The sequence below is a fragment of the Ambystoma mexicanum genome, chromosome 13 (genome assembly GCF_040938575.1).
Source record: "Ambystoma mexicanum isolate Mex_15411 chromosome 13, UKY_AmexF1_1, whole genome shotgun sequence".
Lineage (NCBI taxonomy): Eukaryota > Metazoa > Chordata > Amphibia > Caudata > Ambystomatidae > Ambystoma > Ambystoma mexicanum.
In genome coordinates, this window is record NC_090938.1 from 225,040,281 (window position 1) to 225,061,864 (window position 21,584).

The 21,584-nt window shown below is 45.2% G+C and overlaps 1 protein-coding gene across 3 annotated transcripts in view; it reads left to right on the plus strand.

Moving 5' to 3' along the window:
* The window catches only part of TMEM183A (transmembrane protein 183A), a 215,459-nt gene that overhangs the window by 72,544 nt on the left and 121,331 nt on the right, over window positions 1-21,584 (plus strand). For all 3 annotated transcript variants that reach the window (XM_069633681.1, XM_069633683.1, XM_069633682.1), the window contains exon 4: window positions 8,608-8,764. In XM_069633681.1, the coding sequence (XP_069489782.1) occupies window positions 8,608-8,764 (157 nt within the window). The remainder of the gene's footprint in view (window positions 1-8,607; window positions 8,765-21,584) is intronic.

The following is a 21,584-nucleotide window of genomic DNA, read 5'->3' on the forward strand; positions in this document are numbered from 1 at the left end:
TTTTTCTGGTGCCAGAGGCCAGGCTGTGGATGAGATCCCTGCAATGGGTCCTCAAGATGCAGTGGTCGCAGTTCTCCGGCAAGATGACGGATCCTGTTCAGATCCCACGCTTGGTCTCCCAGGACCTTCTGTGGTGGGTGAACGAAGGGGACCTGATGAAGGGGGAACTGTTTTGGCAACCGTGGCCGGAGGTGACTGTAGTTACGGACGTTTCCCTCACAGGATGGGGCGCTCATGCCAACAACCTGACCGCCAGCGGTCGTTGGTCTCCGTCAGAGTCCAGAATCCACATCACTCTGTTAGAGCTGAGAGCCATCGGGCTAGCCCTGAAGGCTTTTCTGCCCTCGGTACGGGAGAAGAGTGTCTTGGTCATGACAGACAACACAGTGGCCATGCATTACCTCACCTCAACAAAAAGGGGGGGGGGCAGGGTCACTCCTGTTGTGCAGAGAGTCAGTGCAGCTCTGGTTCTGGGCCATCTAGCAGGAAATTTCAATCTCGACAGTTGATCTGGCCAGCGACTAAAAACTCAGCGGCTGACGCTCTGAGCAGGTAGAGCACAGTCTTTCACGAGTGGGAGTTGGCTCAGGAAGTCCTTCAGGAGATCTTCGCCCTTTGGGGAACCCCGTAAGTGGATCTCTTTGCCACCAGTGTCAACTGGAAGTGCGAGAGGTTCTGCTCAAGGGAATTTTCTCCAAGAGGAGCCTTAGGAGGCACGTTCGTGGTGGATTGGTCATTTCCACTGCTGTACGCACTTCCTCCAGTCCCCGTCATTCCTCAAGTGTTGCGGAGGTACGGTTCCCACATGATCCTCATTGCTCCGGATTAGGCCAGGAGAGCGTGGTACCCAGACCTTCTGGAAATATCCATCTGCCCTCCACGCCGTCTTCCCCCACCGAAAGGATCTGCTCTCGTGCAAGGGAAGGGGGAGTAGGGGGGGGCGGGTGGCGGTCGGAGGGATCTAACGATCGGTCGATCGAGGGAGGGAGGGGTAACCAGGTTCTCCATCCAGAGGTCAAGACTCTCAACCTTCATGCTTGGTATCTGAAAGTTTGAGGTATAAGGATTGGTGCATCCTGTTGGTACCAATTGGTGTAAGTACCGTTGGTGTAAGTTCTGCAACTGGTGCAGGGATCACAATGTTGATCCTTTTCAGTGCTCCATTCCTATGGTTTTGTCTTTCTTGCTTTCTTTGGCTCGCAGGGGCCTTCATGTGGGTACCATTAAAGGTTACCTGGCGGCGCTGTCTATCTTTAAGCACTCATCTGACGAATGCTCTTACTTTAAGATTCCTTTGATTTCCAAGTTTCTTAAAGGTCTGACTAATGTATTCCCGCCGTCCCTTTTCCAGGTGCCGGTTTGGGATTTGAATTTGGTTTTGAGATTTCTCATGGGTGCTCAGTTTAAACCCTTGCACTCCTGTCCTTTGAGATTACTGTCCTTCAAGACTGTGTTCCTGGTTGCGGTTACTTCCGCTCGCAGAGTGAGTGAATTGCAGGCACTTTCAGCTAAGCCACCCTTTACTGTGTTTCGTAAGGACAGGGTTGTACTGAGAGTATGTCCTTCTTTTTTACCTAAGGTAGTCTCTAAATATCATTTGAGTCAGAAGGTAGTTCTTCCATCTTTCTACCCTCCTCCTCATACTGGTAAGGAAGAGGAGTGTCTCCATCGGTTAGATCCTAGGTGAGCTCCTAGCTTTTACATTTCTAGGATGTCCAGGGTCAGAGTGGACGATCAACTCTTTGTAGGATATGCTGCACACCGATTGGGCCAGGCTGTTGCCAAACAGACCTTGTCCAGGTGGATTATCCTTCGCATTACGGAGTGTTACCGGTTGGCGGGTAAAGACCCTCCTGAAGGGTTGAGAGCTCATGCCACTAGGCTACTTCCACTGCCCTCAAGCGAGGTGTTCCTTTTGGGAATATTTGTGATGCCGCTACTTAGGCTTCAATCGATACATTTGTAAAACGTTATTCCCTGGATACAATCCATGGTCGGGTTATGGCCTTTGGGAAGGTGGTTCTTTATTCCGCAATCTAATTGGGTCTTCTAAATTCTTTTTCCCGCCTCCATTACTGATACTGCTTTGGGAGTCTGTCAAAAATGTGGAATGCGTTGAGGACACAATCCATGCGAGGAACAAGTTACTTAGCAACTATTAACGTTCTTTCGACTGGATGTTCCACCAACGCATTCCACATCGCCCTCCCAGCCTGCCCCTCAGGAGAATTTCCTATGCGATTGCAGCTTCTGTTTCCGCAAGGCTAAATGCAGTCCAGCTGCATCAGACTGGTGTCACACATTCTAGGGCAAAAGAACTTAAACTGAGACTATGGGCGCTGTGCGTCCTATTTGTAACATCCTGTGGTGTCGTCCTCGACGGAGGCCCTCGAGGTGCATGGACACGACGCAGGACGCCCTCTGCCGAAGAGGTTTCTGAAGTGCACAGCTGTTCACATTACATGTCAAAGATGTGGAATGCATTGGAGGAACATCCAGTGGAAAGAACGTTACCAATTGGTAAGTAACATATTCTTCTCCTGCATGTCTTCCTAAAACAGGGTCTATAGGATTCTTGAGAAGTATTTTTGTGTGTGTTATGTGAGGGCTGAGAAATGTGAGGCAGAAAACTTGGTAAAGATTTTTCACATGTAGCCATTTCATTTTAATACAAGGGTGAGATAAACACCTCGCTTTCCCTAATCTAACGAGGATTTCCCTGCCTACAAAACTAAGACTAAAGGAAAACACACTAATATGAAATGATTCTGTCCCTCACACTTGTACATACAATAAAATCATACAGGAATATAGATGGCTGATCAAGTTCAACAAAAATGACAAATATATTCAAATGAACTAAAGATCCTTGTAACCAGGGTCAGATTCCCTTCCCCAAGTTCAATGCAGGGTTTCTGAATAAAAGTCCCAAAAAGTAGAATTTTCCAATGGTAAAATTCCACATCCACAACAACCCAAAGTTCCTTTTTAGCATCCAGGTTTGGTTTCACTCTACACTTGAATTATCTCAGGGTTGAAACAGGATAATCACTTGAAAAAATTAGCTTTTCCACACGCCTCAACTTATCAAATGAAAAAGTCTGTTCTCTTGCTACTGGATCTTTCCCCTCCTACCTCAATCACTCTCTTGTGCACCACCTCCTGAAAAAACCTTCTGCAGACCAATCCTGTCCAGCCAACTACTGCCTCATATCGATCAACCACTTCCTTGGGAAACCCTTGGAGAAGCTGGTCTACCCCCCAACTGACCCAGCACACTGAACTTGTTGGTTGCCTGCACAACCATCAATCTGGATTCTGAGCATCCAGAGGCATGGAAACTTCACTACTGAACACCTGTGACGAAATGCTCACATCTCTTGACTCCAACTCTCCAGCTGTTCTCATTTCACTTGATCTCTCTTCTGCATTTGATTCAACCACTCCATCCTCATAGAACAGCTTCAATGATACCCTGGATATATCAGAGCCGTCACTGGACTGGCTGACCTCCTGCCTCAACGACTGTCTGTCCCAGGATATTCTGGGCTCTTTCTACTCGCCCACCTCTATCTCCACCTGCAGCGTCCCCCAGGGCTCCAGCCTTCTCCCTGGCTCTTTAACACCTATCCTGCTCCTCTTGCACACCACATTTACATACACCTTCTCCCCTAACTAACTTCCAGTGTTATGCAGATGACGCACAACTCTTCTTCAAACTTCTCACCGATGCTCTCCTCCTCCATCATTCCTGACTGCTTATCTGACATCCAGTCCTGGTGTACTTCCAATGATCTCTGCCTAAACGCCAGCAAGACTGAGATCCTTCCTATTGGGACTTCTGCTCCCTCTTCCCCTCACTCTGGCCATCCTCTTTGGGCTCTTCCTTTTCTCCTTCATCTGAAGCCAGAAACCATGGAGTCATCTTCAACTCCTCTTTTCTTCCTCCCTCACATTCACGACCTTGCCGAGAAGGCCCACTTTCAACTCCACCTCCTCAAAAGAATTCTTCCTTTCCTCACTTCCCCCAGAAGCTCGATGTCTGTAGAGCTCTGGTTCTCTCTAGACTAGACTACTGCAATAGCCTTTTCCTCACTCTACCCTCTTCTTTACGACCTCTCCAGCTAATCCAGAATAGAGATGCAAGACTGATCCTTGGCCTCAAGCCTATGGACCGCATCTCTCAAACCCTAAAATCTCTCCACTGGCCCCAAGTTGCTACAAGGATCAAATTAAAATCCCTCTGCATCATCCATAAGGCTGTCTGGGGCGGGGACTACGCTATCCTACAACTGGCTCTCACTAAATGCTCTCCTTCTAGATCTTTACATTCCTCCGACACTGTGTGTCAAGCGCTTCGCTAATCTCTGTGCTGGTGGGCGATCTCTTTCCTCAGCAGGCTCACTCCTATGGAAGAGCCTTCCTCTTCGTCTTGAGGCAAATCGCCTCAAATTTCGGAAGCTACTCAAGACCTTCCTTTTCACCTACTCCTTCCCGTCCTCCCTCCTCTGCTAAACCCCACAGTGGCTAAGATTGGGGACCAGGACCCTTATGTGTCCTCCTGGATCGTGGCCTCCCACACCCAATCACATTCAGCCTCCGCCCGCTCCCAGCACTTGCCTCAGCACCCACTGGCTTATGCTACCTCAGACCTGCACTTACTTATTTTTTGGCAGCTGACCACTTAACAACTGCTCACTCCTTAGTACTTCCCTCTTGGTACACCTAACAATTACCCCCACTCCCTCATCCCTTCTCTCTCGCTCTGCACTTGCACGTTATGAATGCTCACAAGGCGTTCTGAATGTTCAAAAGGCCTAGTAGGTCTGACTCTATCTTTCACTGTTTATTTGCTTCTCATTACCATGTTCCCTCCCTATTTTCCTGTGGCCGCTTTGAAACACAATATTCTTGATGTATAAGCGCCTTACAAATGCACAATAAATATTCCCAATAAATGTTCAAAAAGCACTTCTCTTCTTTGGAAAAAGACAACTGCTTCACACCAAACACAATTATGTTTTCATCAGGATGTTTTTTACCACAGTTCATCAAACAACTTTAGTGGCCTTTCCACCACAACCTTTCACTGCAATGTAGTAATGTCTTCTCCCTGGTTCACTAACCTGCCAGGACTACCACTAATGGGCCCTCTCCTGGTATACTCGCCTGCCAGGATAGAAAAACTCCTACCACTACAAGTACTCTGTGATGAGGTTATGTTCAAGCATTAGTAAAGACTTTAGCTTTCAACAAGTTTGAGATTCACAACTTTTTCAGCTTTCAACACGTTTGAGATTTAGAACTTCTAAATAAAACTATAACAACCATTGATGATGCTTCACTCCACTTGTTTACTTGCCATATGTCCAACTGTTTTCCCTCTCGCTGTGATAGATCAGCTACGTTTTGTTGCTATTGATCTTCAATATTGCCCCCTCTTTGCTTTGGCAATGACAATTCAGTATTACCCTCTCTTAGCTTTGGTGATGGGGTTACAGTTAAGTTTCACTACTGCATTTAATGGCTTTGGCAATGTAGGATATAGTATACTTTTAATCTTGCATCCTCTTGACTTTGGCAATGATAGTTGAAGTCTCTTCCTCTTGGTTCCGCCTTTACATATGAGTAGTAGCAAATATGCTTTTTTCCATTAGTACGGCATTCAAAATAATTACACGTATCATGCAATGTCTGACAGAGCGCTCTGGGGGTCACCACTCCTAGGCAAACTCACTGGTCTTTGTTTGCACCTCTGTACTCTTCGCTGCTGTGACCTCGCCGGTCCTCGCGATTGGAGCCTTTGACAGCTCCTGTTTAGTTTCCGTATCCCGCGCCTCTCCCAAAAGGAGCCTGCTTTCCTCCTAGCTTTCATCGATGCTCCCAGCCACCGGAGAGTGGAGAAAGGGAAGCTTCTTCTGTTTACCGGGCAGCCTTGCAGTTTGAGCTTCTTAATCCTACGAGTCTCGGCACCATTTCCCGCTATATCAACAGTGGCAGTCCCGCTGTCTTCATTTCTCAGCTCTGCCTGCATACACGGCTGCTTGCTGCTTCTCCAGCTTCTTCTGCCACGACTTCCACCGTGATTTCTAATGGCCTGCACCTGAAGTGCTTTACGTAATCAAAAGTCCAGCTCAGGTGTGGGCCATTAGAAAAAACTACACTGCACGTTGCAGTTCTGTGCATCCAAGCCCCTCTTCCTCGTCCCAGTACCTATGGTATTATGGGACCTGAAGTACCTAATGTCTGGGCTTATTTTGTTTTAAAGTCCTTAGTTTTACAATAGCCATTCAAAACTGTGGGGTCATCAGGGAAATTAGTTAACGGGTTCTCCCAATTTTCCTGTCCCAAGTCCCCTCCCATGGGATCATCCTGCAGAACACCACCCCCAGGGGCAGGATTTGGTAGCATCTGCCTTTCCCCTCTGCCACAGGAGAAGGGTCCTAGGCCATGCTCTTTGGGATAATCGCATCGGATTCACATATGCTTTTGCAGAGTGGTTGACTTTTCATGGCATGGTTCCTTGGTAGTTCTCTTTTTCTTATATCTTGGTTGAATGTTTCAGGCTTAGTGATACTAGACCTTCTTTGCAATAATTATCAGTGATCTCCGCACACAGATGGGCCTGTGAAACCTCATTTCAAAATCACAGTCCTTCATAGAGGTATGTTTATGGCAGCTTAAGAATGGGTATGCAAGTTTTTTTTTATACCCTTATGTCTTATTTGTGCTGCTCTACCTGGCAGAAAAGCTTCCATTTAGCAATCCAAACATGAGAGACCCCCTGAAAGAACATTTGGGAACATTGCATTGCATGTCAGAAAAGTTGCATGGATGCTTTTTCAGAAACCATTAATGCTGCCAAGGTTTAAGAGGTTTTTAAGAACCTACTCTGGTGATGGGTTCAGAGTAGTTAACTTCGTCGTGCACAATGTTTACATTGAAGTCTAACCACACACTCTCAGTATGACTGAGCAGCACAGCTTAGATTCAGGAGGATGTAGGTTTGGCGTTAGAGCAGAGACTGCTAGTTAACAGAGCCACACAGGTGGTTACATAAATACTAAATTGAACATTTGGTTGCTTCAAGTTAGCTCCACTGCTAAGATTAAGTTCTGTACACATATATGCATTCACAGTCTGGTCACCAACATGGATTACACACCACTTTAGGCTTTTATGCATTTATCAAGCACATGCAGTGTGCCAATTCTAGAGTAGGGGGAAAAGGAAGTTTGTACCTTAAATAACAAGCTGTGTTTTAGATGCCCAGCCTCACTGTCCGTACTGCCTAGGTTTGCTACATGCGAGTAGTCAGGCATGTAAGACATGATCATTTGAGTACATACATTTATATGGCCGACCATTGCAGACAATAGGTTTAAAAAGGCAGCACAAATGGCAAAAGTGGTGAAAGTCACTTTTCCTGCTAAGGGAAATGAAGACCTCCCTTCCTTGTGTTCAAACTAATGGTATTGAGAACTTCTCACCCAGGCTTCACTGCCGTTTGACCGTTAAAGTAGCAACTTATGAGGACAAGGCTTTACACCGATGCATTCCTAGGGGGCTTGGGTTGGTGCAAGAATTATAATCCATTTTAGACCCAAATCCTGAAGAAAGTAACAAAGGACCTCAGGCGACATGCAATCCCTGGGGAAGAACAGGCTCACCAGTGGTTCGGCTTCAAAGGGATTTATAAAAAGGGACTTCCTTGTTTGTTCAACTGGAGAATTGTGATAAATAACCTGACTATACGACCTGTTGCAAGCCGAAATCATGTCCTGGGGATTGTTTGCTTCCACAACATTTATGGCAATTACTGACCTGAAATGGCAGGAGTATCCAAAATGTTTCTTTCTTACAGGAAAGATAACATTGTGTCCCTGCTGCACTCCACATAAGGTGCCCTTTCATACAATGCAGAGAAAGAGACATACACAGGAGAACCCTCACTGCATTGGGAGCCTCTAGGGATACCCAGTGTGAACCAAACGAAATTATTTGATCTGATTTAGTGAGGCTTAAAAGACACCTTTCACCCTAAGTCAGCCAGAATCCTTTTCTATATTAACAGATGTGACCAGTGCCCCGTTGAAGTCAAGCAAATGTGCAAAAAGGGGAAATTCTGAATGGGAGAATAGTCAGTTAATTAGCAGAAAACCTTCTGGGAGGTTAATGTGAGGCCCCACATTTGGTATTCATTAATTATGAAGTGCATGTCTATTTATAATGAAAGCTGAAAGGTTTGACATGTTGAAAAAGTCCATCCTTGTGAGGATCCTGCATGCTAGCCATGCAAAGGCCAAAACAATGTGGCCTGACATGTTTGTGAAATAGAAGAGAGAACCATTTCATATGTGCTCTTTGAAATTTTTCTTGTGGGGAAGAGTTCCATAGTTTGCGATGTCAACACGCACCAAGGCGAATTTCGCAAAATGATGCTCTTTGCCAAAATGTAAACATGGTATACATTTGTCACTGCTCTCTAGATTATATTACGTTCAACTGTTTTTTGTTTTGAATATTGCTTTGATTTTGTACTGTACATAGTTGAGCACATTATAATGTTTCATTTAATTGTATAATTTCTTTGTCTGCATTTTGTAGCCCCAGAAGACAAAAATGGGGGCGACTATCCCATAGATATTTGGCTGATGCTTGCTTCGTACATACGCCCAGAAGACATTGTGAAGTTTGCTCTCATTTGTAAGAATGCTTGGACTGTAACTTGCACAGCAGCCTTTTGGATGAGATTGTACAGAAGGTATGACATGGAAATATAATTTGTACTTGGGGTTTGTTTTTACTTTTCACCGCAACTGTTTTGTTTTATTCACTTGTTTTTAAGTAGTGAGCTTATCGAAGTTTGTCAGTTTACAAGAGCATGTTAAATGCACATGTTGGATTAAAAAAAAAAGCCTTTTAGCAAGGCCTGGATGTTTTTTATTTGATTTAACTTGACTAAGTACATACATACGGACTTCTTTTTAAAGGCTGGTCCCACCTCTAGGATTGCATTGAGTGTTAAAATAGTAGTTGTGCCACTGAGCATAAATCAGTTATTTTATTTAAAATATTTATTGCATTTGTTGGGAATGTTTTCCTTCAGACCTGTGGTCCAGGTCTGCAGTTAGGTCTACCTGACTTAAAGGTACCAGTCATTCCCTCAAGTTCACCAGGCTCTGTACATGGCAAGTGACAGAGCATCCCACTCCTAACTACCAGGAGGTGGAGTAGGGTACGTTACACAAGTTTCACAAATACCAAATGGGGGGAGTCTTTTTGTAATGAGATGTTCTTTTAGCACTGCGGTCAGGGTTCTTGTGTGTATCTGTGTTAGGGAGAATTCTCAGAAATTTGCTAATTCCCCTCTACCCTAGAGACCCCCAGCACTTTTGCTTCACTCTAGGACATTTTAATTTTTACCTGACAAACTCCATAGGCATCTTTTTACATTGTGACACACAGCACCTTAAGTGCAGTGGCACAAGGAAGCGTTTCAGATTTCCCAAAGGTTTAAATACCTTCTCTTGGATAAACTGTTTTCAAGGGCAGTGAATTGAAATTGACTTTACATTTTATATCTTTCTAGACCCGGCACACACTGAATTACAATAGGGTGCTGGAGGGGTTACTTAATATCCCCTTTGGCTAGTTTCTCATCTAACATTTTTGGGTCACCTTTTCTACAATTAATAGCTGGTGGCAGTGGTTTACTTTTAACTACCGTGGTGTGTTTTTACCACGGGCTGCATTCGCAGCTGCATTAAAGCACCCTTGGGTGCCATTTTTGTCAAAAAGTCCCCAGTCGTCTTTTTTCACCATTTCTCTGTGGAAAGGTCCTTTTTGAGATTTACTCTGCACGCCAAACCAGGTTTGGTCCCTTTGTTCATTTTGTCTTTGGTGAGATTCACGAGTGAAGCCCGCTTCTGGCTCCAGAGTGTCTGGCAGGAAGTGAGGGAGCTGCCCGACACTCCCTGTGCTTAATCCCCTTGGTTACAGGAATGCACCCAAAGGTGACTGGCCGGCTGGCTGTCTGGCAAGGACAGCCACCCTGCCGTTTGACAGACCACCCTGCTGTTTGACTGACAGCTAGGCTGGAATGAATGGGAGAAACCTGCATAAAAGCCTAGGCTTTTTGGCTTGGAAGGCAGAGTCGACCACTGGATGAAGGAATCCGAAGAAGAACTTTGATGAGACGCCTGCTGCAACTCCTGGACGGCTGGTTTGCCCGGTGAAGACCTGCTGCTGTGCTGAAACTCCGAATTCGCCTCGACTAGAGAAGCCCTGCAAGGACGACTTCTCCCCTTGAGTTGGTGGGACCAATCAACTCTAAGTGAACTAGTCTGGACATCCTCTCGGAGCTGGCTGTACTTCCTTGCTGCTACAGGAACCGAAGTGCCCGGGAGAGGAACAGCAGATTTAGAGTGCATCACTTTTAAGCTGGCCAAGAGCTCCAGGAAGATCCTCCGGACTGCCAGGAAGCGGGACCGAGCCACCTCGACAGAGTGCTGGACCCCAGATGCAAGGAAAGCCCATCTCGACAGCCAGATGCGAGAAGCTGAAACCACCGTGAAGTGCCTCTGATTTGAAGATTGCCGGTTGCTGTCACTGACCATCCCATTGCAGTGCAGGAGTCCGCAGAGTCTTCCCTCTTGTCCCCATGACTGAGGACCAGGAACAACAGGATCTGCAAAGCTGCACAGGAACAGAAGTCATCTGCCACCTTTTTCTTCTAACCAAAGGTACTATACAGTCTAAGAGAACGTACCTCTTGTTGTGTAGCCTTGCTTGTTCTCAGTTGAGACTTGTCTTGGTTGCTTTTGTAGAGTTGCTTGCATCTTCTACTACTCACAGGCCTAACAGCTTGTGCCCCTACTGTGATTCTTCTTTGCTACAAAGACTTCTAAAACATTGTGCAAGACTTTTACTTACGAGCAAGAAGTGCTTCAGCTCACCTAGACTTTTGCCTAATTGACATTGGCCTAGCCTGGCTCCCGGAATGACTCTTCACTCCCCTGACATTGTGTTGCACCTATCCTTCCAGGAAAGGGTTAACTTACTCTGCATTAGGGGGGTTCAAAAGTACTTACCTGTTTCAGAATATTTGTGTGATCTCTTGTTTATTCTAATAACCCTTTTCTTTGACACCAATAACAGTATTGCTCTAAATGTACCAGTAATAATGTCCTCAGTGTCTTAGCTATTTAAGTCACCTGAGGGTGTAGGAAGTGTCTGTGTGCCATCTCCAATGGGTATTTGCTGATTTAGATAAACTGATAGTGTATTTGGAGTGTACTTGTGTGTTACTGTTATATTGCCCCTTCTGAAGAAGGCTTATTCATACTGACTGTTAAATTAATAATTGTTTAATCAAGAAACCTTGAGTGTAAGTGTAATCTCTGTGTAACTACACTACTGCGCACATTGACCCCTCTTGAGATAAGCCTGGCTGCTCCTACCAACCTGTGTAGTACAGACTTATACCAACAGTTGGGTTTCTATTGCCAGGAGGCCAAGGTTGGTGTGCAGCCAAAGGGTACTGAATCGAATCTTGCCTAACAATCTCCATGAATAAGGTACTGCTAGCAATTTCCTCCAAGTTCATCCAGCTCTCTAAGCAGTAGTCACTGCAGAGGAGGCCAGGCCTAATTCTTGGGAGGTGGAGTGGGGTGGTTAACCAGTACAGTACCCATTTTTCATTTATACCGAATGAGAGAATGTCCACACTACATTTTTATATAAATATCTTTATATGAGAAACAGTAAAGTGATAAATCACTACACTTAATGGTAAGTGAGTGTTGTAAAACATGATACCAGATATAGACTTAGCTTATAAGTAAAGACACGTTTTGTTTTTTTATAAAGTTGAGTAAAGGAATCGTTCCCAGTAAAGAAAATGAAGTAGCCGGTAAACACCCTTTTTCTATAAGGGCTAGAACGCTAAAAGAAACCAAGATGACCACTTATGTGGATTTGGGTCAGTTGTTGGCAGTCATTTTTGATCCAACCCACCCTGGTCAAGTACGTCTTATTGCAATACTCTTCCCCATCGCCACTCTTTCTCAGCCTATATGTTGAATCCCTTGGACAGATCCTTAACAAACACAAGGTCTATTTCCACCAATATGCAGACCAGATGCAAAAACTATTACAAATCTCCCCCCTGTGGCAGAGGAGCCAAGTACCCCCACCTCAACCACCTTGAATATATTGCCTATATGTTGGGACCCAGAGTATGAAAGCCATGCAGTACCATTGGGAATACTGATACCAAGGAGAATCCTGGAAGCAAGATTCCCATTGAGAAAACCATACCTGCATAAAAGAAAAAATGATGGCCATTTAAATAAGATTCCAGAAGAAGCAGAGCACATGAATGGCAAAGATGAATGGTGACGTCACACTGAGTCAAGTTGACGTACATGGAGGATGCAGAGACGAGAGAATGAAGATATTCTATAAGGCATCAAGAAAGTATCAAAGATAAGTGACATCTTGGGATCAAGGTGAAGAAGCTTATGCTACAGAACTGATATCATCAAGTCATTTCACACATGTACATATGCAAAGAAACGCAAGCAGACCAAGTATTCTTGAGGCTAGCTTCATAGTGAATAGATTGCGGCAAGTGGCGACATGTATATATGTATATGAACCATTAAAGGATGGATGTTTCTACTACGTATTATAGCAGTGCTGGAGTTTTAAAAAGAAGGCCTCATTTCTACTTTGTTGCAGTTAAGGCTGGATGAGCTAAGTAAGCCAAGGTCTTATCAGACTGGAGTAAGCTGACATTGGATACAAATCGTGTCAAAGAACAAAACTCCTGTTCAGAAGGCACGAACAAAACAAGGAAGAAGTCAGAAAATAGTATTTTAAATACACTAAAAGCTCGCTGCCATGGTCTTCAGTCACTTGGAAGGATGAAGTTGAACAAACAAGATGATCACACCTACGCATGAAGGCAGTGAGTGCCTTCACTCCCCTGAATTCTTCAAAGTAAAGATCACTCTGAAGGACAAGTTCAAAGCCCTAATTGACAGTAGACCACTGAGGTGAAGATGGATGAATATGCTAATTGGTGGGAAGCTGTGGTTAAGACGAGCGGCCAGCACCTGGAAGGCCAACCTGCGTGCTGCTAGACGTAAGTAGAAAAGTATTTACAGAGGTTAGAATGCCAACCAATTTTAGGGGACCGCGTAATTAAGGGTCCTATAGTTGTGTAGCCAATTGGATGTTGTACATTTAGTGACGTTCATAGTGGCCATTTTGGGGGGCGGGCTTAGTTGCTCCACCTGATGTTGAGTAACCAATCACATAGTTTCACTCTCTTAGACCAGTATGGAACGTATACTTAGATGTTCACTGAGAACAAATCACTTTTCTTCATAAGTTTTTGTAGTTTGCCACGTAGGATGACATTAGTAACACGTAGGATACACGTCACTTATGACGATTTTTTACTTTATAAGGAGGTTTTTTCCAAAATACACAGAATTGCACTGCGACATCTGTTGATGTCAGTTGTACTCCCTGTTTTAGATAATTGATATTAAAACAGTTTTCTTTTTTGCCAACTACCGGAGTCGTTTCGATTATTGATGTATGAATAAAATCTGCACCCCCATCCATCTCCAAGGTATTGCTACTCATCTTAAAGGGCTGGGTTATCCTGTTCACCCCAGTCTCCTTCCCAACTCCACACCCTCAAAAGCTGTCTCTCCGCCACCCCCACCTGGAGGGCCAGTCACTACCTCAATCTCAACCCCCCCTTGCACCCCGGATCAAAGACTAGGCCACAGACAACTCTCGCAGATCCCTCACCACCCTTGCCAAATCCCTTGGCTTCACCATTAACCCCCCCTCCCCCGTCCCACCTTTGCTTCACACTCCATATAGCTGCTGTCAGCAAAGCAAGCAACCTACAACTACACCTCCTACAAAAGATCAGACTCATCGTTCCCCTTGACTACTTGCACACTGCAGCCCAAGCACTGGTTCTCTACAAGCTGGACTTCGGCAATGCTCTCCTCAATGAATTCCCCACCAGCACCCTTGCCCCCTGCAAGCCATACAAAACGCAGTATCCTCCACCTACCCGCAGATTCAAACATTACCTCCGATCTCGGCCAGATCCACTGGCTCCTCGTACAACAGAGAATTGCCTTCTCTGCATTGTTTTCAAAGCCATCCATCACAAACCCCCATCTTAACTGCATGACAAACTCACACCCATCATCCACACAAACACTAGACAGGTATGTCAGCATCTCCTACGCATTCCACTCTGCAAACTAACATGCGCACAAAAAAACGCAGTTACCCTGTGGGCACTGAGAGCATGAGATAGCCTACCTCTTCACATCTGCTCTGCGGCCTCCATCACTATTCTCAGAAAAGCGCCACAAAACATACCCTTTTACCCACACATAACCCTGTCACCTCCTCTGCTACCACTTGTCTATCCTAACCTTCCTGTCCGATGCTGAAAATATTTTAATTCAGTGTCACTTCCTACCTGGTGATCCTTATGTACCTTGTAAGGAGTTTCAAGACCCTCTGGGTTGGGGCCTGTGCTGAACAAAATTGTCAATAAAATAATCCAAGCTGGACTCCTCCATGGCATAGCCTTCCACTTTTTTGGTTAGTTTGCCTTCGATGTCCCCTTTGGTTTAAGCTTGCCCTTAGTCTTGGCCGGGGGTGGTGTAGGGGGGCAGCTTTTGTAGTTTCAGTGGTTGGAGAAAGGTCTGTAATAGCCCCCCAGAAGACTCCTGTCTTTGAGGTAATTTCCTAAAAGAACTCTTACTGAGGCCTGCTTCTGAACACCCCCGTATCCTAGCAGTCTCTCCATTAACTGAGAGGACTACCGGCATCATTGGGAACATCAACAGGTTTAATAGAGCTCGAAGAGCCCTACCAAGAGTTTACGAAAGTGGAGTTTTCTATGGTCCAACTGGCCCCAGTGTCCCTCATGCATTAGGCTCATTACCATCGACCAGAACATTATGCTTGTTGGTTATACAGGCATACTACTGTTTCTTCCAGGACTTGTGATAAATTCTGCAGAGTCATCACTGAACCCCAGCCTAAGATCCCCTCCCATATGGCTAGGGGAAGGCAGACTCTACCTGATTCTAACCTTGGGGGTGGTATCATGGGGGAGGATCTCATGGGAGGAGATGGTTGTCAGGGAAGTGGGGACTCCTTTGGGAGTGACGTGGTATTCATCTTCTTGTGAGGATGGGTGTCCTGCCATTCCCAAATATCTGCTGATATTTAAGTCCCTCTCATGAGGAAACCAGAGGAACCTTCTGTGAAAAGTTACCTAGACAGAATAAGTTGTATAATCCGGCTGTTCCTGAATTGGATAGGACATCCTCTAATGGCCACAACTCTGTCTTGGGTGGAAGTCTTAGCCCTAATACTAAGTCACACATCACTCATATAGCATCTCCTAACTCTGATAACATCCAGTTCAACAATCAAATAGAAATGAATAGACTTAAATCACTCAAACCATTATGGACTTCAAGATCCATAAAGTATGTGGAAGGACCAAGAGTCAATTGGGATCAAAGATGCCACTGAAGGGAATATGCGATCTAGTTGTTTGTAGGCAAGGCACCTGAGCGGACATTTAAACCTGAAAATGGACCACAGCTGTGGCGCAGGAAAGGAGCAGCAGAAGCAGTCAGGAACGACACTGAAGCGGTTGGAGCTGCAGTAGGAGTGGGAACACCAATTCATCATTGCGTTGGCACTCCCCCTCGTTTCAACGGTATACACATGAATGGTGTACCTCGCTCATAGCATCTACCCCCTCACCAACATTGTATCACTGATGCATGAGACGATACTCCTTGAGACAACCTTACAGACCCGACCCAGATGACGTCCCTGAAGCAATAAACCTGCAGGCGATGGAACCACTGCATGAGCTATAATCGTGAAAGAGACAAATGACGTCATGGTGGAAGCCAAATGACATAGGTGCACTAGACACAAAGCACATATTCATCCAAATACGAAGATGCACAAACACTAGGTAAAATTGCACTTTGACTCAAAGAACACACTTGCATCCACTAGGGTAGAAAACATATACTCTCTTTTCTATGCTGAAACGCAAGTCGCACGAAAATACATATAAAAGCTTGCTTAGTGCATAACACAATTAGAATGAGTGACCATGTAAACCAAGATGGCGGTTGCAGGTTTGAACCAGCATTGGAAAAGTACAGACAGTAAGGAGATCCCAGATGACGGACATAACTGTATCTGAAGAAGCAAAGAAAGACATTTTGCTGGACGGTCACGTCCCTTCTGGCTCACACCTGACACAGAGAGGAAAGTAGTTTGAACAAGTCTCAAGAGGCCAAGGAGGTAATGACACCCAGAGTAAAAAGGGCTAAAATCCTCATAAATTACTGAGCAGAATAATTGGAAATGTGTTCCCCACACACGTGACTTGCAGCTGGCAGAGAATGTCTGTTGATTAGAGCCGGCCATGGGCAGACGGAGACCTTCATTACCATCCATCCCTTTGGGACGAAAGATAGAATGCAGTGTAAAGTTAAAAGCTGAACGTCCCTGCTCGAAGTGTACACGCAGCACCTTTCGGCCATTCTCGTCACCTTCAATTGTTGCTCCTGTGCTTGTGACAGTCCAGGGTGCCGAGGCTGAGAAAGCCATCCTTGACCAATCACTTTCCACCTTTAATGCTCACCTGAACAGTGTTGCAGCCACCACTCATAACGCACCCTGGTGACATGTTCCCATGTATCTTTTTGTAGGAGGTCCCAGGCAGAACTAGGCACTATTTCCAGACCAATTTGATTCCTAAACCCATATAGAATGTATACCCTACCATACTGCTCACCCAATCCCATCCCACCTAGGCTTGTGCAATGTATCATTTGTTTGTGGAGTCATATTGGATTAAAACTCCGTGACAAACGTGTACCAAGACGAGAGAGAAATGGAGATCACCTGATGTCCATTGCTGTCCCTGTTATATTTGGATGTTAATAAAACGGTACTTTTGCCACATTACTGGACTCTTATGTTTTTTTGCCCGTGGGATGCTCTCTGCCTATGCGCTGCATACCTGAGAGGGGGCGTCCTCCCCAATATCGAGATATGGTAGAAGAGGATGCTTTGAAAATGCCCCCAGTGATTATATCACCTTTTTTCCCACCGCAATCCTGAAGCACTGCGTCGCACCCCGTGAAGCCAAACCGGATTGCCAATCATGCAAAAAATATCAGACGGTCGTCAGGAGCCCCCTTGAAAAATTCCTGCCCGCTCTGCACAGGACACTTTGCAGATAAGATGGCAAATTGTGGGAAGAGGCGGTTCCGAAGGTGTCGTCTGACCAACGGATGCAAGTATGAAAATAGTATCTTGCAAACCTGGGGGGGTGGGGAGGGATATTGTACATATTGTGGGTAGAAAAGAGACAAGAGTGAGGCATGGAAGTAGGGCCACGCCCCTGATGGCCTAATGGGGCTGTTATAAGAAGTGATAACCTTGTCATGAGTAGACAAGATGACGGCCATGGGGTTCAAATGATTTGATTATTGTATTTATTTATGAGTGCACTCATATATTGTATGTATATAGGGGTTGTTGTTGGAGGAAGGTTAATAAGAGGAGGTTGTCTGCCCCGGATAAGGGGCACATGGATTGCAGCAAACAGATGCAAAAGATCTAGGCTTTTTGTGACAAGAGGCAGTAGCTAAAGAGTGGGGAGCCAGCTCGAGGTTGTTGAGGCTGTGAACTCGAGGGTGTGACAAAAGGTTGTTCTGACATTACCACAGGCTCCAGCAGCACGTGCCTTATATGGTGTGGTTTGAAGTAGTGGTGGAGAATGTGGTGCATGCTCCAAATTGAAGTTGGTGGAGCCAGAGAGGCTTGTGGGAAGACTTGAGGTGTTGAAATGTTGTGAAAATATATTGATAGTTGATGAAGGATTGTGAAAGAGTGAGGATATTCCAGGTACAAAACAAAAGCCCATTTTGAGGTCACATAAGTATCGGCAGTCAGAAGAGGGATATGCCATCATGGGAGGCACTTCCCTAATGCATATGTGCAAGTCCCTTCCACTGTATGAGGTCAAAATGTTTAAGTATAGTGCAGAATGGACTTGCGAGACAGTGGGCAAGATGATTAAACCTTGGTCCCAGGAGGGCAGTTTTCTGTGCTGCAACACCTGACTACATATTTGAGCCGCACAGAATGGCAAGAAGTTACAGAGCAGGATAGCTGTTCTAGAGCTATGAAGTTGTTCGGTGGCTCAGTGGCGGACCCACCGAGGAGAGAGTGGATACTTAACCAGCATAACGTGGGGGACAAAGTGTCCGCAGCTGCTCCTCCACAGAGAACCGAGCCACCAACGAGGGACCGGCATTCTACTCATTGAAAGAATTAAAGGCTGCAGCAGGGTACACTAACCCAGTGTCTGCACCTCCCCCATATAGTAGCGAAGACACAATAAACGGAGCCAAGTAAAATAATTCAACGTCACTACCCATGCTTGATGAGTATAACGAGTGCTGTGAATTACAGACGATGCTAGCAGAGAGTGACAAGGGAGGGTCGACCACTGACCATAGCAAATGGACAGCATAAGACCCACCATAAAGACAACGAAAAGGAAGCTAAAGACAAATGGGATAGAGAGTAAGCAGAAGCGTGACAGAGAAGGAAGTTGGAGGAAAGAGAATGGGAAAGAACGATAGAAGAAGTGGGGGGGAAACGAGAGAAGAAAGAAGGTGGCAGGAGAGAGTGAGGCAATTGGAAGAAGCAGAGGGGGAGAAGGAAAGGGAAGCAATGAAAGGAGAGAAGAATGGCAGCAAGAGAAGCAGATGAGAAAAGGGAGAAACGGGTGCAACTGAATGAAGAAAGGAAGAAAGGCTTGTTTGAAAGTATCTGCTCAAGAGCAAGGAAGAAAAAAGCAGGAGCAGGAAAGGGAGAGAAGCTTGGAAAGATGAGTTGTGGAAACAGAAGAACTAATACAAAGTAATATGCTTCCAGATGAGGGAGGGGGAATATTAAGGAGGATTGGGACATTATATCAAAGCAGAAGGTATGGCGAGGCTACCGTTAAGACCGCGAGGAGCACAGCGGAGTCTCCACAAAGGGAGGAGCCAGGGTTGTTCGACAAGGCTAAGAAGTATGTTAAAACAACTGAATTTTGAAAGTGACAAGAGTGGAGACAGTTGTGGGACAATGGAGTCAGATGAAGAAAGAGAGGCAATTGAAGATGAGGATGAGGATGAGGATGGGGGAGTGGTCTGAGAAGATGCAGGAAGAGAAAGGCTGGTGCTTAAGACTCAAACGAAGCACCCAAAGGGCTGCTTGCATAGCTTAGATGTAGAGGCTGAGGGTGATACCAGGGTGAAAAGGAGGTGAGCATGGCTGGACCATTTACAGTGACAAAAGGTCCCGAAACACCCAAGAGTTAATGCACAAATAACTCGGGGAAGAGGAAGGCCACAATATATGCCATGGCTCCAAATGGACAAGGACCATTTCAGTTGTAAATTGCCACTGTTAACTGCAGGGGGGGGGAATTGATTTATGAGGTAGAGGAACTGACAGCAGGGGAGACTCTAGCAGTGGGTGACATTAAAAGCTTGCTCTCTGCCATCTTTGGGGAGAGAGCGTGTGGCATTTGGAAACGAGCAGGATATCCTGGGGCAACCGCACTGAACACATCTCGTAACAGAGCTCCATTTTAATAACTGCTGGGCAGCCGTGTGGCAAACATACAGTATCCTGACACGTCAGACACAAGCGCGATTATAACACACAAAATGCGTGATGACGAAGACCCCATTGCATATATTCAAGAGGTCCAAGAGCGTTGGCGTCTCAACTCGTGAACTGTGGGACAAGGCAGTGTGTTTATTTGATAACATATCAAGTCAGGGACTACTCAAGTATGTACAAAAACAGTTAAAGAAATTAGTGAAGATGGAAGCAAGACGGTGACGAAAAGAAGGTACAGAAGAGCCTGCTGCATGAGCGGGAGCAACACAGACTCCAAAAGAAGCCGGTGAGTTGGCCTGCAAAAGAAGGTAACCCCAGGGCGCTCTGAGTGGAACGTTTGCTAAAATCAGACTATTTTCAATACCGAGCAAGTGGAATACGAAGGCAAAAAGGGCCCAATTCTCAATTTGTGAAACGTCAACTTGGGGAAACCTGTAATCCACATTCCTACATTGCCAAGAGCTATTGTGGAGAGTCAGAAATGCGAGACTGGCACAAAGGTAAAGTTTTCCGAATGTTTGCCATTTTTTAAATGAAAAAGGGTGAGATAAACACCCATCATGCCCTATCCTAAAAAGGATTTCCCTACCTAGCAAACTAAATTAAAGAAAGATGACCTAATGGCCAAACCTCTATGACCCTCACAATAATGCATACAACAAAATAACATAAGGGATATTTGTCTGTTTTCAAGTTCAACATAATAAAGTAAAAGTTCAACCGTATATGTTTTAGTAACTACTCCTTGTGACCTGCGTTGGATTCCCTTCCCCTGGATCAATGCAAGAATACCTTGAGATAAGTTCTGCTTCCACAGAGTTCTATTCAGTTCAATACAAAAGATCTTTTCCTTCCAACACGACCTTCCATTTGTTAAAGTAAATGTGTTTCATAAACACTTGTTCCACAGATCAAAGCAATTGGTATCCTTCCCGATATCCTTCTTGGGTAAAGCAAAAATGTCTTTCAAACACCATTTCATAAACCAAACCAGTTGGTGTCTTTGCCAATATCCTCTTTGGTAAAGTAAACATTTCTTTCTTTCAAACACAAGTTCATAAACCAAAGCAAATGCCTGCATATCACATTTCTTCTTCAAATGAAAATACTTTTGTCAGAATAGCCCAACAACTACTTCTGAGAATGCCACGCTTATACCTTTTAACAAGTTCTTTTTATTACACCTCTTTGCCACAAAACATCTCCTTCTTTCCTGGTCTTCTCAAATGCCAGGATTTTAACCCCTACAACTACAATTATGCTTTATTGCAATAGTTGTTCCAAGATTCTCCACACTAGTATTCCTTGTGGGGAGGTTTGAACAATGTCTGCCTCATTTTATAGTCTCTTCACTTTTGGTAATGTGGGTTACAAGTCTCCCCCAGTTGGTGTCCCAGATGAGCGGAATTGCGCCCTTGATGACTTTATGCTCCTTTACATACTCTTGGCTGTTGGCAATGTGGTGTTATTGGTTTCCCCCAATTGGTGTCCCAGGTAAGGGGGAATTACGCCCTTGTATTGCTTTATCTGTTCGGAATTCAAAAGAATTGGTTTTTGATAAATGTTCTACTCGAGTGCCCCGGGGTTACCTTTTAGCTTTAGGCCAACTCACTGGTCTGCTTTGGCATCTGTTGTTCGCTTACTGATGCTACAATGGACCTTTTACCTGCTTTCTGCCTTTCTGTCGACTCCCATGTAAGTCCTGCGGTTTGTACAGCTTTTTTCCAAAGCGCCAGCAGTGGTCCTGCACACTGAAGCGCTGCTTGTTGGGTTGGGAGCACTGTGACGAATCGGATGATCTTGTC